The sequence below is a fragment of the Aythya fuligula genome, chromosome 7 (assembly GCF_009819795.1).
Source record: "Aythya fuligula isolate bAytFul2 chromosome 7, bAytFul2.pri, whole genome shotgun sequence".
NCBI classification, from domain to species: Eukaryota; Metazoa; Chordata; class Aves; order Anseriformes; family Anatidae; genus Aythya; species Aythya fuligula.
The window spans coordinates 9923734-9935853 of NC_045565.1; the positions used below are offsets into that span (position 1 = coordinate 9923734).

General features: G+C 42.5%; 1 protein-coding gene across 1 annotated transcript in view; it reads right to left on the reverse strand.

The window, feature by feature from the left end:
• Nucleotides 1-12120, reverse strand: part of CDHR1 (cadherin related family member 1) — a 43161-nt gene that overhangs the window by 26521 nt on the left and 4520 nt on the right. Inside the window, exons 3-8 of the mRNA XM_032191732.1 lie at nt 7530-7675; nt 6629-6679; nt 5202-5291; nt 4715-4801; nt 2942-3058; nt 1142-1285 (exon numbers count right to left, since the gene is read on the reverse strand). Coding sequence (XP_032047623.1) covers nt 1142-1285; nt 2942-3058; nt 4715-4801; nt 5202-5291; nt 6629-6679; nt 7530-7675 — 635 coding nt within the window. The remainder of the gene's footprint in view (nt 1-1141; nt 1286-2941; nt 3059-4714; nt 4802-5201; nt 5292-6628; nt 6680-7529; nt 7676-12120) is intronic.

Consider the following 12120-nt stretch of genomic DNA (forward strand, 5'->3'; position numbering starts at 1 on the left):
ACAACTTCACCAAGGAGCAAAGCAGCAAGTTTACAAAATTAACATCAAATGTGTAAACAACACAGGAATCTGCTAGCTTATCTCTCTATGGATTTCATTCTAATAGCAAAATTCACACTGGGAAGGACCTGTTTGTGCTTCCGTCATTATAACATCATAATGGTGTAAATTATGAGCTCAGGCTGGATGTAATTAACATTTATTGACTCCTGTTTCCATGGTAAACACTAACTCCCGTGTGTGTACCTGATAGTTATTTCAAGATCTACATGCAACTACACAGAATAAATCAATATACATAATATCATTCATTCTGAATTTCTTGAAAATTCACAAGCAATACTCCTCTATGCTGCTGAAATGTAACAGCCTACGAACTGAACAGCAATAACCAGTCATGCAAGGGCTGAAGTGTACATCGGAGTTCTGGACAGAAAGTAAAGACACAATCTTTCCTGAAATTCAAGGGAAGATCAGGTGAACAGGGTGCTAAGACACCAACAATAGTCTAAGGTTGGGTGTTTTCACAAGCAGATACCACTTCTCATCCTACATACAAAAAAAAATAAATAATCAAAACTTATGTATCAGGGTAAAAACTGATCCATATACAGTGTCATGCCATTGCGTAGATATAGGGACAATTCATTAGTTTGCAGCTTCTGGAATAATATATAGCTGGAAGCATCATCAACACCAAGAATAATATACAGCTGAAGGCACCATGGTGGATACAATGAATTAACTCTAAGCTCTATACTCTCCTTTAAGCAAGCCTGCCATTAGGTGAGGTGATGACACAGGCAGGAGCTCACTGTACTCCTTGGTTTGTCTGTGGTATATATGAAGTAGTATCTTCAGCAGCAGATATGTGCCAACAAACGCAGTCTTAGGAGATCTCCTAAGTGGTTCTGCTAAGTATGTCCCTGCTTGCTTCATAATCTGGTGGATTTTAGGCCTGTGAGGACTTCCTGGCCCCTTCTGCCTATTTCGCCGTCACTGAGCAGAAAGTATTCTGCATTATGGGGATGTCAGGATTGCCTGTCATCAAGGGGACTGTACAAACAGCCTAGAGCATGGGTCTGCCTTGACTGAGATGTGAAAGACTGCACTTCTCCTACAGGTTAAAACCAGCACTTACTGCGAGTGTATCCTCATAGACATATCCATAGTAGGGAGTCCCGATGAACATGGGAGGTGTGTCCTGAACATCCTCCACATTGACAGTAACCGTTGTTGTGGCTGAAAACACTTTGTTGTCTCCCCTGAGCTTCCCACCACCGTCCTAGAAGAGATGTCATCATCAAACATCTGCTGGAATATGCCTGCAAATCTGTTTATGGCACTGTACACTCCTCACGAGCCTTCAAAAGCACAGTCCCAGGAATCCCTTCTCTCTCTTAACGCACAGACTCATCTCTGCTTTCCTATTCCCTTCTCTTTTCCATTTGTCCTGCTTCCTCTCTGATTAAGTAGACATCTTGCAACGTCTCAGAAGTAGTTTCTTTTATTAAGGTGGTTGTGCCAATATATGCAGTTATATACAATCTGTTGTCAACAACAGATGGGATAAGGAATTCAGCTTTTTTTTTGAGAGAGAGAAAGGGGACAGCTAGAAACAGATGCAAAAAAAAAGCAACCAAGATCTACAGCTTTTCATCCCACATATAGTCTTGCCATAAATTCAAGACAATGTGAGGTAGCAAAGTAGTGCATTTCCAGGGAAAAATTAAACAATGCAGGTGATCAAAGTCTCCTAGGGACTCCTACGTGTGAGTCTAAAGTGAAAGGATGGAGGAGCACAAAGTCAGAAACTGTTGGAGAGCCATGGTGTATAAACAGTGTCTGGGGACTTTACAGCAATCAACTCTGTGCTATCGATACAGCAGAGACAATTAGAAAAATTCCTCACAGTTTCAGAAGCTTTTAACAATCTCAGAGTATTGGCTGGATGTCAGTAGTCATGCTTGTATGAATTGTTTAGCATGTCTGCTGTGTCTGTTCTGCAACTTCCACTTTTTGGGGGAGAGACAGTTTTTTTTTCCTCCTCACTGCCCCAAAGGCAACATTTAGACCAAATTTTGGTTATTTCTCTTCAAATGAACCTTGCCTAAATAAATAACATGATCCATATTTTTCATAAAACATAAGAAACTCAAAGTCACTGTAAGTAGCAGCAGAATCATTTTCTTTCCGCCAGTGTGACTCTGCCTGTGTGACAGCTCTGCACAGGATCCTGAGAGACTTTACTTCAGAATCCCATAAACTTTTAATGTCTGTTATGAATCCTCAGCTGTGCCACAGGCACAGCACTGCTGAGAATGATAGCGGAAAGAAGGGACATGCAGCAATATTTGCAGGATTCGAATAAGATCCTGCCACAAGGCAGCAGAGAGGTGAAAGAAAAGCATCCACAGACATTTCTATAAAAGTCACTTGTGTGCTGCCCTGGGTCCAGCTGTCTCCTCTGTCTTCCTGTGGCTAATGACAGCGATCCACACTGCCTGCCTGCCAGGGTTTGCCCCTTTGTTGTGGCAGGGCTGTGTGCTGGACAATAGGAGGGAGCCCAAGCACATGCACTTGCCCACAGAGGCTGACTTCTCAAAGCTGGGGCTGAAACACCAACTCTTTTGCTTCTAGGTGACTCTCAAAGTACACAGGTGACTTTCTGCAGCTGGACTTATTGCCCTGGCACTGAAGCCTGATCTAAATGTGGGAAACCCACCACCAAATGTCTCCAGATGTTACTCAGCTGGTCACCTTTCCTCCCTCACTTCTCCATGTTACCCATCATACTGCCAGACGTGGCAGATGGAGTGACTCTGCTGCCTCAGTGTTATGGTTATTTCAGAGACTGTTTAAGCCATCCCTCTATTTGACCTAAGCTGCCCTTCTCAAATGCAACCCTCCATCTCCTCTAGTTTTGAAAAAAGCTTCATACCTTGGCTACGACGATGACAAAATGTGTTCTTGATTTCTCATAGTCCAGGGTGACCCCTGTTTTGATGCGCAGGACACCACTGTGACGGTCTATTGTAAACTTATTAGCATGGATGTTCTAGAAGAAAAGGAAAAACAGCAGAAGATTACAGGTATGGAAATAAGATTGCTGTAGGGATTAATCTTCTATTTCATCTTCTAAGGGAAAAGACCAGAATAATGATATAGTTTGGGTGAATAATGTATTTGATGAATTTCACCTCTGTGTGTTTATGAACAATTCATGAACCAACCATGAGTCTCTCATTATTCAGAATAAATCAGTTAGCTTCAATGTAGATTTAAAAAAACCTTTTAGTATTTCATTGTGAAATCTTGAATTGGCTACCAGTTCATTGCACACAATGAGGTAGAGAGGCCTAACCAAGGTGGGGTGGGGGAGACAATGTGGGGAAAAAAAAGGAAGAAGAAAAATGGTGTTATCCCTTAGCATTTCAAAGTTCTGGCTTCAGAGAAGCAGGCATGTTGCATACATAGATTATTGCCAAGGACTTTAAATTAATGTTTAAGTGATTTTCCAAAAGAAACGCCTAAAAGACATCCGATTTCCAGAAGAGACTAAAAATGTCACCCTCCCTTCTGCCTGACTGGAACAATCCAGTAACACAGCTCTGTTTGGGTTTCCGTACACAATTGCTACTGCTGGATAATCTTTGTCTTTTTGATGGACGTCACCACCTGCCCACACCAGACTTTCAAAGAATTTGTTTTTCTGCACAACTTGAGAATTCCCATAAATTGTGCCAAAAGTTATAGCTGCATTTTTTCAACAAATACACATATTTAGAAAGCTTTTTTGGTATACAAATATATTAGGTAGAGACAGAAGTTTAAAATAGCTGTTCCTTGGCTTCAGAGTCTATCAGCTTTCTGGAAAAAGCCCTGGGTAAAACTGAATCCTGCACATATTGCATTTTAATTGGATCATAATCAGTGAAATCAAAACTAGATTTCAACAAGGTGTTCTTCCACAGTAGGTCCAAGGTCTTAACAACATCAGCTTTAGTGCTATGCAAATATATTCCAACTTGTTTCTGTATTGTACCCAAGGTAAACACGGCAACAAATCGGTTTTTGTTTTGGTTTTTATTTTATTGTCTCCTGAATAAAGGGAACTGCAGCTCGTCTGGAAGAAGCTGCTTAAAGGAAGAAGGAAGTTGAAGAACATCATGCAAGATGTTGTATTTTGGCATGCAAGGGGTCTGTAACACAGAAGTTCAGCTTTACATACAGAGCCCTTTCTGTTCTTCACCAGTGGGCGATACCTGAAAGGCTGCTTTCAATCAGGCACTGGGCTTTTTCAGGGAGGAGACTTAGTACCCAATATTTTACAGTGATGCACCAGTCTGCTACATCCAAATGCAGATTTGGGTTTCCAATGCATTTTGCTTTCCAAAGAAAGCTATTCCATACTTTTGAAATCCCACGTGCACACAGGACTACAAATTAGACTTGCTATCCCTGTCACTCCAAAGGGGCCAATAGGAGCCGTGCTGCAAGGATTCCCACTGGCAAGCACAAGAGTGACAGTGGCAACCCCAGCACCAACCCCTGGCAGTTGGACTGCACTTGGCTGCTCACCAGACAATATCCAATTTGTCAAAGCTTGTTTTCTGGTGCACAGTACAAAATTGGTCCTATAGACACTACTAGCAGTTCAATCCTCTGCATCTTAGGAGAGAGATGGTTTCTGAAGGTAGAGGCAATACCTTACCTGCAAGAAGTAGGTGATACTTCCCCCAGAACCAGTGTCTCTGTCCACCGCCTCGATCTTAAAGATACTGCTGCCAGAGGGAGTGTTCTGTGAGCAGAAAGAGGTACCAGACTCAGACAGAAGTGAAAAATCAGGGGAGTTACAAAAAAAAAAAAAAAAGCAAATTGAGCATGCAAAGAGGCAGAAAAAGGGAGCTAGTAGAAAGAATATAAATGAATGAAGGAACCAAAGAGCAGAAAGAAAAGAGGGAAGAGATTAAAATGGAAGAAACTGGAGAAGACCAAGAAACAAGAAAAACTTTCTGGAATAAGGGTGTCAGGAAATCTGCTAACTTGTTCCCTAAGTTTGCAGTAAATACTAAATCCCTGCCCAAATCCCAAAACAAAACAATGCCAATTAGTCCTGCTGATCTTATTACTTGACTGAAAACAAACTAGCTCCTCTTTCCAATCTACTGAAATATAGTATGCAAAGAAACTTCACCAACCTCTGGGACTTGGACTATGTAAGGTGTATTGATGAACTCTGGGCTCTCATCATTAGCATCTGTTACAAGAATCCTAACTTTTTCCGAAACCTGGAGTAGAATATGAAGAACACGTTATATGTCAAGCTGATTTACAACAAAATCTGTTCATTTGTCTACTAAAGTGTAGCCAAAGGCAATGAAAAATTCGTAATAGGATGCCTTTGCACTACCAAAATTAAGTATATAAAAGAGAAAACAGAAAACCACAAAATCCAAAAGAATTTTGTGGATATCTGTGTGGAGAGCATGCAGATATCTCTAAATTAAATAAGGAGTCTTAGCGTACTTTATAAAGTTATAGATCAGGGCTGATTTTCTTAAGTCTTCTTCTTTATGGCATTCAAGATACCATGATATCTTTTATGGGAATACACAAAAGACAGTATAAGGTTGGTACTGACAGCACAGGGCATTCATTAATGCCTCATTTGTATCATATTAGGTTAATAGCATGCATAATTTGGATGTAACAAATGCATGTTTTTAATATTTAACAATCTACCTTGAAGAAAATGCATATTCTTTTTCTAAAAATATGGACACAAATATATTTGATGAACTTCCCAGTTGTCTACAAAGCGGGCAGGTGGATGTGATCCCATTACTAGCTATTTACGGAGATTGTGGGGGTAGTTGTGCCTGTAGGACGTGGGTGTCTCCCAAGCATGCGGTAATCTCATTTCATTTGATTGAGATGAGAAAAAGCTCTAGAGTTATCCAGTTCTGTGGATAGTAAGAGGGTCCCACTTTTGTTGCTCCTCTAGCAATGAAGCCCAGGTCCTCTTACCAGCAGACTAACATCCTGACTGTGAGAGTGTGTCTGTAAACTGGAAATGTCAAGGAAATTTGTAGAACTAGGACTGGATACTTGTGCAATGCCTCGGTTAAGCCCTTAATGATTAGACATGATCAAAGCTTTATTCAGCAGCAGACGAAAACCCTCACCATCTGAGCTAGCCTAGGCAAATCTTCTTAATGCCACACTAGAGAAACATTGTGGGGGTGGATGGACAGGCAGCTCTCATGCGTCTAACACTAGGTTGCTGTAATGTCACATATTTCTCCAAAAAGCCTTCAGCTCCTTCTTAGTTATGAATCCCACTGAGCTGACAGTGAAACTTCGTAGGAAGCTGCTGTTATTCTGCAGGCCACTAAGTCAAGCTTTCAGCTCACACTATGCTGTAATTATCCTCAAACAGCTGAGTAAGGAGCTGGAGTGAGACCTGAGTTACTGGCAGTTCAGTGGCTCTTGAAACAGGAGGTAAAACTCTAATGAGATTATGTTTTCTGATAAAATGAGATAGTCCCTGTAAGGTAATTTAATGGGAGGAGGTACAACTGCAGGGCGGACAGTTTGACAAGTTAGAGTATAATTAAATACTTACTGTACTCAGGCCATCTGAAATACTGACAATAACTTCAATCTCATCTTCTTTCTGTAAACCAATAAAATTCATTTGTTAGAGAGAAGGTTTTGCCCTTATTGGAAAATGAACTGCAGATTTAAACATATCTCAGCAGGTACATGAAAATAACAACTGATACCACAAAACCATCACAGGAGAGACTAAAGAGACCCCTCAGGGGCTTCAGCTAAAGGGCTTCTTGGACTTTCTGGAGCTACTGTCAGGAGACAGGTGCTCTGGGAATTCATATTGTTCTATAAAGTGCTTGTGAAAAATCAGTCATTTTTGAAGAAACACCACCTAAAACAACATTATTTGTTAAAATTCTTCTTAGTATGCAGTATTTTGAAGGGTTTGCTAAGTATAGCGTACTCTTCACTGCAAAACATACATAATGGTTATGCCTGTGTTCCTGAAATAAGGTTGCCTTTAGGCTACTGTTGCTAGGAACAACTTTAACCCACGTGGTTATGGGCCAAAGGGCTATATGTAACTAGAAAAGCGTCCCGGAACACTGCTTTCATAAATATCTACTTTCTCCTAAAGACAGGAGAGTCCTAAAGAAATACAGATTCTGTCTGAGGATTATAGAACTGTATGCGATGGGGTGTGGATGGGGGAAGATAAATATAAAATATAAACTTCTCTTTTGGCAAAAGCTGAAAAAAGCCCACAGCTGCCAACAAGTTAGATAGCAGTGTTAGTGGTGCAAATCAACTGGAAAACAACCTGATGGGTGAATTATCGTGTCTCGGAATTACGAAGTAAATTACATGTTTCATATGACGCAAATTGATGTTGCCCCTCACAGCCATTGATCAATGGAAACATAAGGAAAATCCATGCATACACAAAGTGGTGACGTCTTGCTGTACTCTACCTCTCTGTCAAGTTCCTCAATTAGCGTAACATTTCCAAGGTTTCTGTCAACAGAAAAGTAGCGTCTTGATCCAGCTTCATAGGTCAGGCCATATGTCACAGGATCTCCTTCAGGATCGGTTCCATTCAGGGTATACACATGGGTACCTGAAAAATTGACCAGTGATGTAACCACAGGGAAATGTTCAGTCAGTTAATGTTTTGTTGATTTGCTCCCTAGGAACTCAGCCCTCCTTCAAAGCTTCTGTGCATCAAAGCCACTTACTGGGAAATACAAGCGCATAGACTGTTTAATAGTACTGACAGCCACTTTTTAGCCTCATGGTTAAACTGAATTCATCAGTGATGGTTTCTCTCAGTTAGGACCCTTTCCTGCACAACTGCATCACAGTGATGACACAGATAAGTTCTTGACTAACTATCACCACAGGATAGCCTGAAGTGATGCTGTTGTAGGGCCCTCACACACCTTTTTCTATGGAAACAATGAAGTTGCAAACTAGCAGGTATGGAAGCCAGGAGCTGAAGGCAGCACTCACGCAGAACAGGGCCCAGGCTCTGGAGACACAAGGACATTTGCTGACTTTTCCACTTTCAGAACTAGATGCAAAAGTCTTCCTGCCCGCTTAGCTCCCCCTCATTAGCTCCCTCTCATTAGATTCTCTACTTAACACATCCACTCATGCACTTAACAATGAATAAATTCTCTAAATTCATCAATGTATTTCCTTCACAAGCTGGGGAAAGAGAGAATGTTATTTCTATTTTTAAGTATTTGAGAAGCTGATGCCAGTTTTTGCAGTAAAGCGACTTTGTTTATCAGAAGTGATATTTTCTGGGGGAGTTATAACGCCCACATTTTCAAAACATGCTGTGGGTTTATTAGCATTATTTTTTTTAAAACTCAGATGTTTGTCATTCTAATGTGCATTAGTATCCTCACCCAAGTAACTTCAAGCACTTCACAATTATCAGTTAACTGAGCCTGATATATAAAATAGTCGTTTGCTTTTTCCTCCTAGCAGTCCGATGCAATGTGGATAACTTATCTGAGTTATCCAAGTTGTAGAGGTTCAGAACACAAGCTAACAAAGTTCTAACAAGCTTCTAACAAAGTTCTTTAAATTGGAAATACTGTGAATGACTGACTGGTTGGTGCTGTCTTTTGCTTTTGCACAGGACACAGAAGCATGATAGAATGACCACTGCTAACTAAGCTAACAAAGTTAGGGCAGAACACTGTCGAGGGGAGCCCAGAAGATTCCAGTTTTAACTACTCTGACCCTAAGTTTGATGGATTTTTAACTCTATGAGCAGAAGTCATAATCTTTTTCACATATCCTCACTGCAGTGGCAGTGGAGTTTTTCACTGACCAGCCCCATATATGTTTAACTCTAGAGCTTTGGCTGCAGTCCTGCCAATGCGCAGACAGGCAAGCTTCTTGAACGTTTCTTTAGTTTTATAATGCAACCTCATTTGCTTATTGCTTGACATGAAAAACGTGAAGCAGCAAACTGGCAAGCTTAATGGACATACAACATCCAGACATCAGCACTGATACTTAGAAAAGATAGCTGTTGTTTGCACAGCAAGAGATTGTGCCAAGCCACGCTGGATCTGTGCTCACTTGCAAGTGACCCCTCTTATGGTGATTATTAAGGCAATTACCTGGGCAACTTTGTACAGAAAAAGAAGTTCAAAAAACAACGAGCATGCAGAACACATACAACAGACTCTATTATGAGCTGGCTCAGCCAGCCAACAAATATTCAGGGTTTGCGAAACAGGTTTACAAAACTGCAAAACTGATTACCACGATTTTGGTGGGCTTATCCCACAGAACAAAGAAGGAAATTACAGGACATCGGTGTTGTTTTTAGGGAAAGACAATGAGCAGTACGATGAGACTTCTCTTACCATAACACCTGAACTATATACATAAAAAGAAAGGTAAGGAGAGGAACAAACTGGGATTGTTTTCAAACAGTGTTCTGAGAGGACACCCACATCTTGATATAGCTCCAGCATAGATCGCATTTGTTCTTGTTTTTCAAAAGCTCTCTCAGTACCACAGCTAGGGCCAAATGAAGAATTCAGGCATCAAATGTTTTCAGACCAACCCTTTTTCGTCCTTTTTCTGCCACTAGAAGTTTTTACTTCTTAATTGCTTCTGTGCTCTGCTTTTTCACTTGTCCTGCCTGCTTCCAGCACATGGAGGTGCCTGCAGCTGCTGAGCAGCACTGCCTGTCCAGAGGAGAAGCAGGATGGACACCACGACCCATGGCTGAGGTCATTCACAGCTTGTGGGTGACAACCAGGCACACGGTGCAGTGCTGGGATTGGGGCTGCCCCGTGCCACCACCGCTGCCAAGTGCTCCTCAGGGATGGCCAGGCATGTGTTAGAGAAGAGCCGGACTGTGAAAGTTCAGGTGAACACACCTGAACCTGGACTCATTCTTCTAATCTTATAATTTTCTCTCCAGCACCATCTAGGAATTTTCCTCTGAGAAAAACAGGAATTTTCCTGTTGCTAGAAGTGAGGAGAAACATCGATATTGATCCAGAATGAGATTACTGAGGTTTCTGAGCAAGTTTGCTTCCTAGCTAAAACTGGTATTTCATTTTTCATAACACAGGGTACTTGTGCGCCTTTCAAATTGGATTGTGGATCAAAATTTCTCTTCTACCTCATTACAGTTCCTAATTTTGTCTGAACTGCAATTTCACTGCACAATGCTCTCTATATCATTAACACCCTGGGAATGCTTCTCAGCACAGTGTTAAAGCCAATTAAAAATCTCCTCTCAGTGTGCTGCCTCCACTTGCTGAAAAGAAAATAAATGAAACACCGAGCCAAAATCTTATCAGGGAGCACCAAGTAAACAGCCGTTCCCTGTCAGAAAGATAAGGGAATGGAAGAATCTTCAGCCAGAGACACGGCAAGTACAGTAAGGGCCCCATGGATGTGCTGCACCCCCTGAGCACCTGGGAATGGCACAGCAGGCTGGGTCAGGGATGTCCCGGGGAGCTGCATGCTGCTCCCTGCTACAGCTGCTTGCCAGGCACCACACCAGACTTTCACCCTATTTTTCTAGTCCATATTACAAGCGATTTGCTCTCTGCTCCTGCTGCTCAGGATGAATGTCTGTCCCCTGACATTATTTCTCCGCTTTCCTTCATTTCTAGCAAATTTATTCATGGCCAGCCTCTGTCCGTGTGCTCTGGGGCTGCTTCTGCCCTCTCGCTGAAGACACACACTCCCTCTCCACTATGCGATGCTCTGCAAACAAATCCCCTCCCTGCCAAGTTAAACGGGCCAGGCACATTTTGGACTCATGTTCACTCCCTATCTTCCTTTGCCACCACAGCTGACATCTGTTAAAAAGATCCTGGGAGGGATGTACACAGCCACGCTCCCAGGACAGGACACGTGTGCTCCCAGTGTCACAGCGAATACTATCTCACCTGGGGTTATTCGCCTGTTCTCCACCCGTCTCAGCCAAAAGCCCATCTATCTCCCTGCTAGAGGAGGCAACAACAGAGCCCACAGACACCTGTTTCAGACTGCGAGGTCACCCCAAGGAAAGCAGAGCTCCTGGATGACATGGACCAGTACAAAGACTACCCAAAAACCTGCTCCATACCCACTTGCTACCAGCTCCTGCTTCTTCCTGAGTACCCCCAGCCGCTCCTGCTCCCCCCTGCCCCCAGCACACCGCAGTGGCTGGCAAAACAGAGACAAGACCAGGGAGGAGCAGCTCAAAGCCCCACAGCTGAGACCCTGTGGTGAGGAGACTGGAGTACAGCAGCAAGCATGCCGCTTTGTGTAGAGTTACCTCTGCTACAGTGAGGTAGGAGGCTGGCTGCATTTAACAAATTTGTTCTGGGAGCTCCTAATTTTCTTAATGAAAATTTGTGGGTTTTAGTTTTTGCAAAAAGTTGAATATTTTTGCACCTTCAGGCAATTTACCCTTTTTGGAGTAAACTGAATGTGAGGCCATGATGGGTCTCTGGATGTCAAGACACAACTTGGGCTAATTTGTCCATGTCTGCGTAGTCAGCAAAGAACTGTTATCGAAAAGAGAAGCATGCTAATTCTTTCACTCAGAGATTTTTTTGTGACAGGGGTAGGAAATAAATTGTGGGCAGGGTTCAGCTACTATGTTTGTGATGGATGAAGTACAAAAACACAGAAAACACAGTGCCAGGGGGTGATTTCTGAGCATTGAAAGAAGTCTTGGGAGCAATAGCAGGAACTTTTGCCAGGTTGGGGACCATCAGGTGGAAGGAGGAATGATAGATTCCAGAGAGGACAAGACAGGCCTCTACCGCCAGCCATGAGTGATGGAAGAAACCAGATCAGGAGCCTGCAGGAACAACTTGGGAGGCTTGAAGGACAGAGGAACATGAGGTGGTCAGTCAGGTGGCAGGCAGCTGGGGGCTTTGATCACAAAGTGCCACCGCACATCGGCTTTTAATGGGGAGGGAGTGCATATGTGGGGCATGGGAGAAGACAGAAAGAAATGCAAGCATGAAAGGCATGCAAAAATCTCCAGGCATGATGCTTGGGCTTTGAGAAAGTAATGAACTT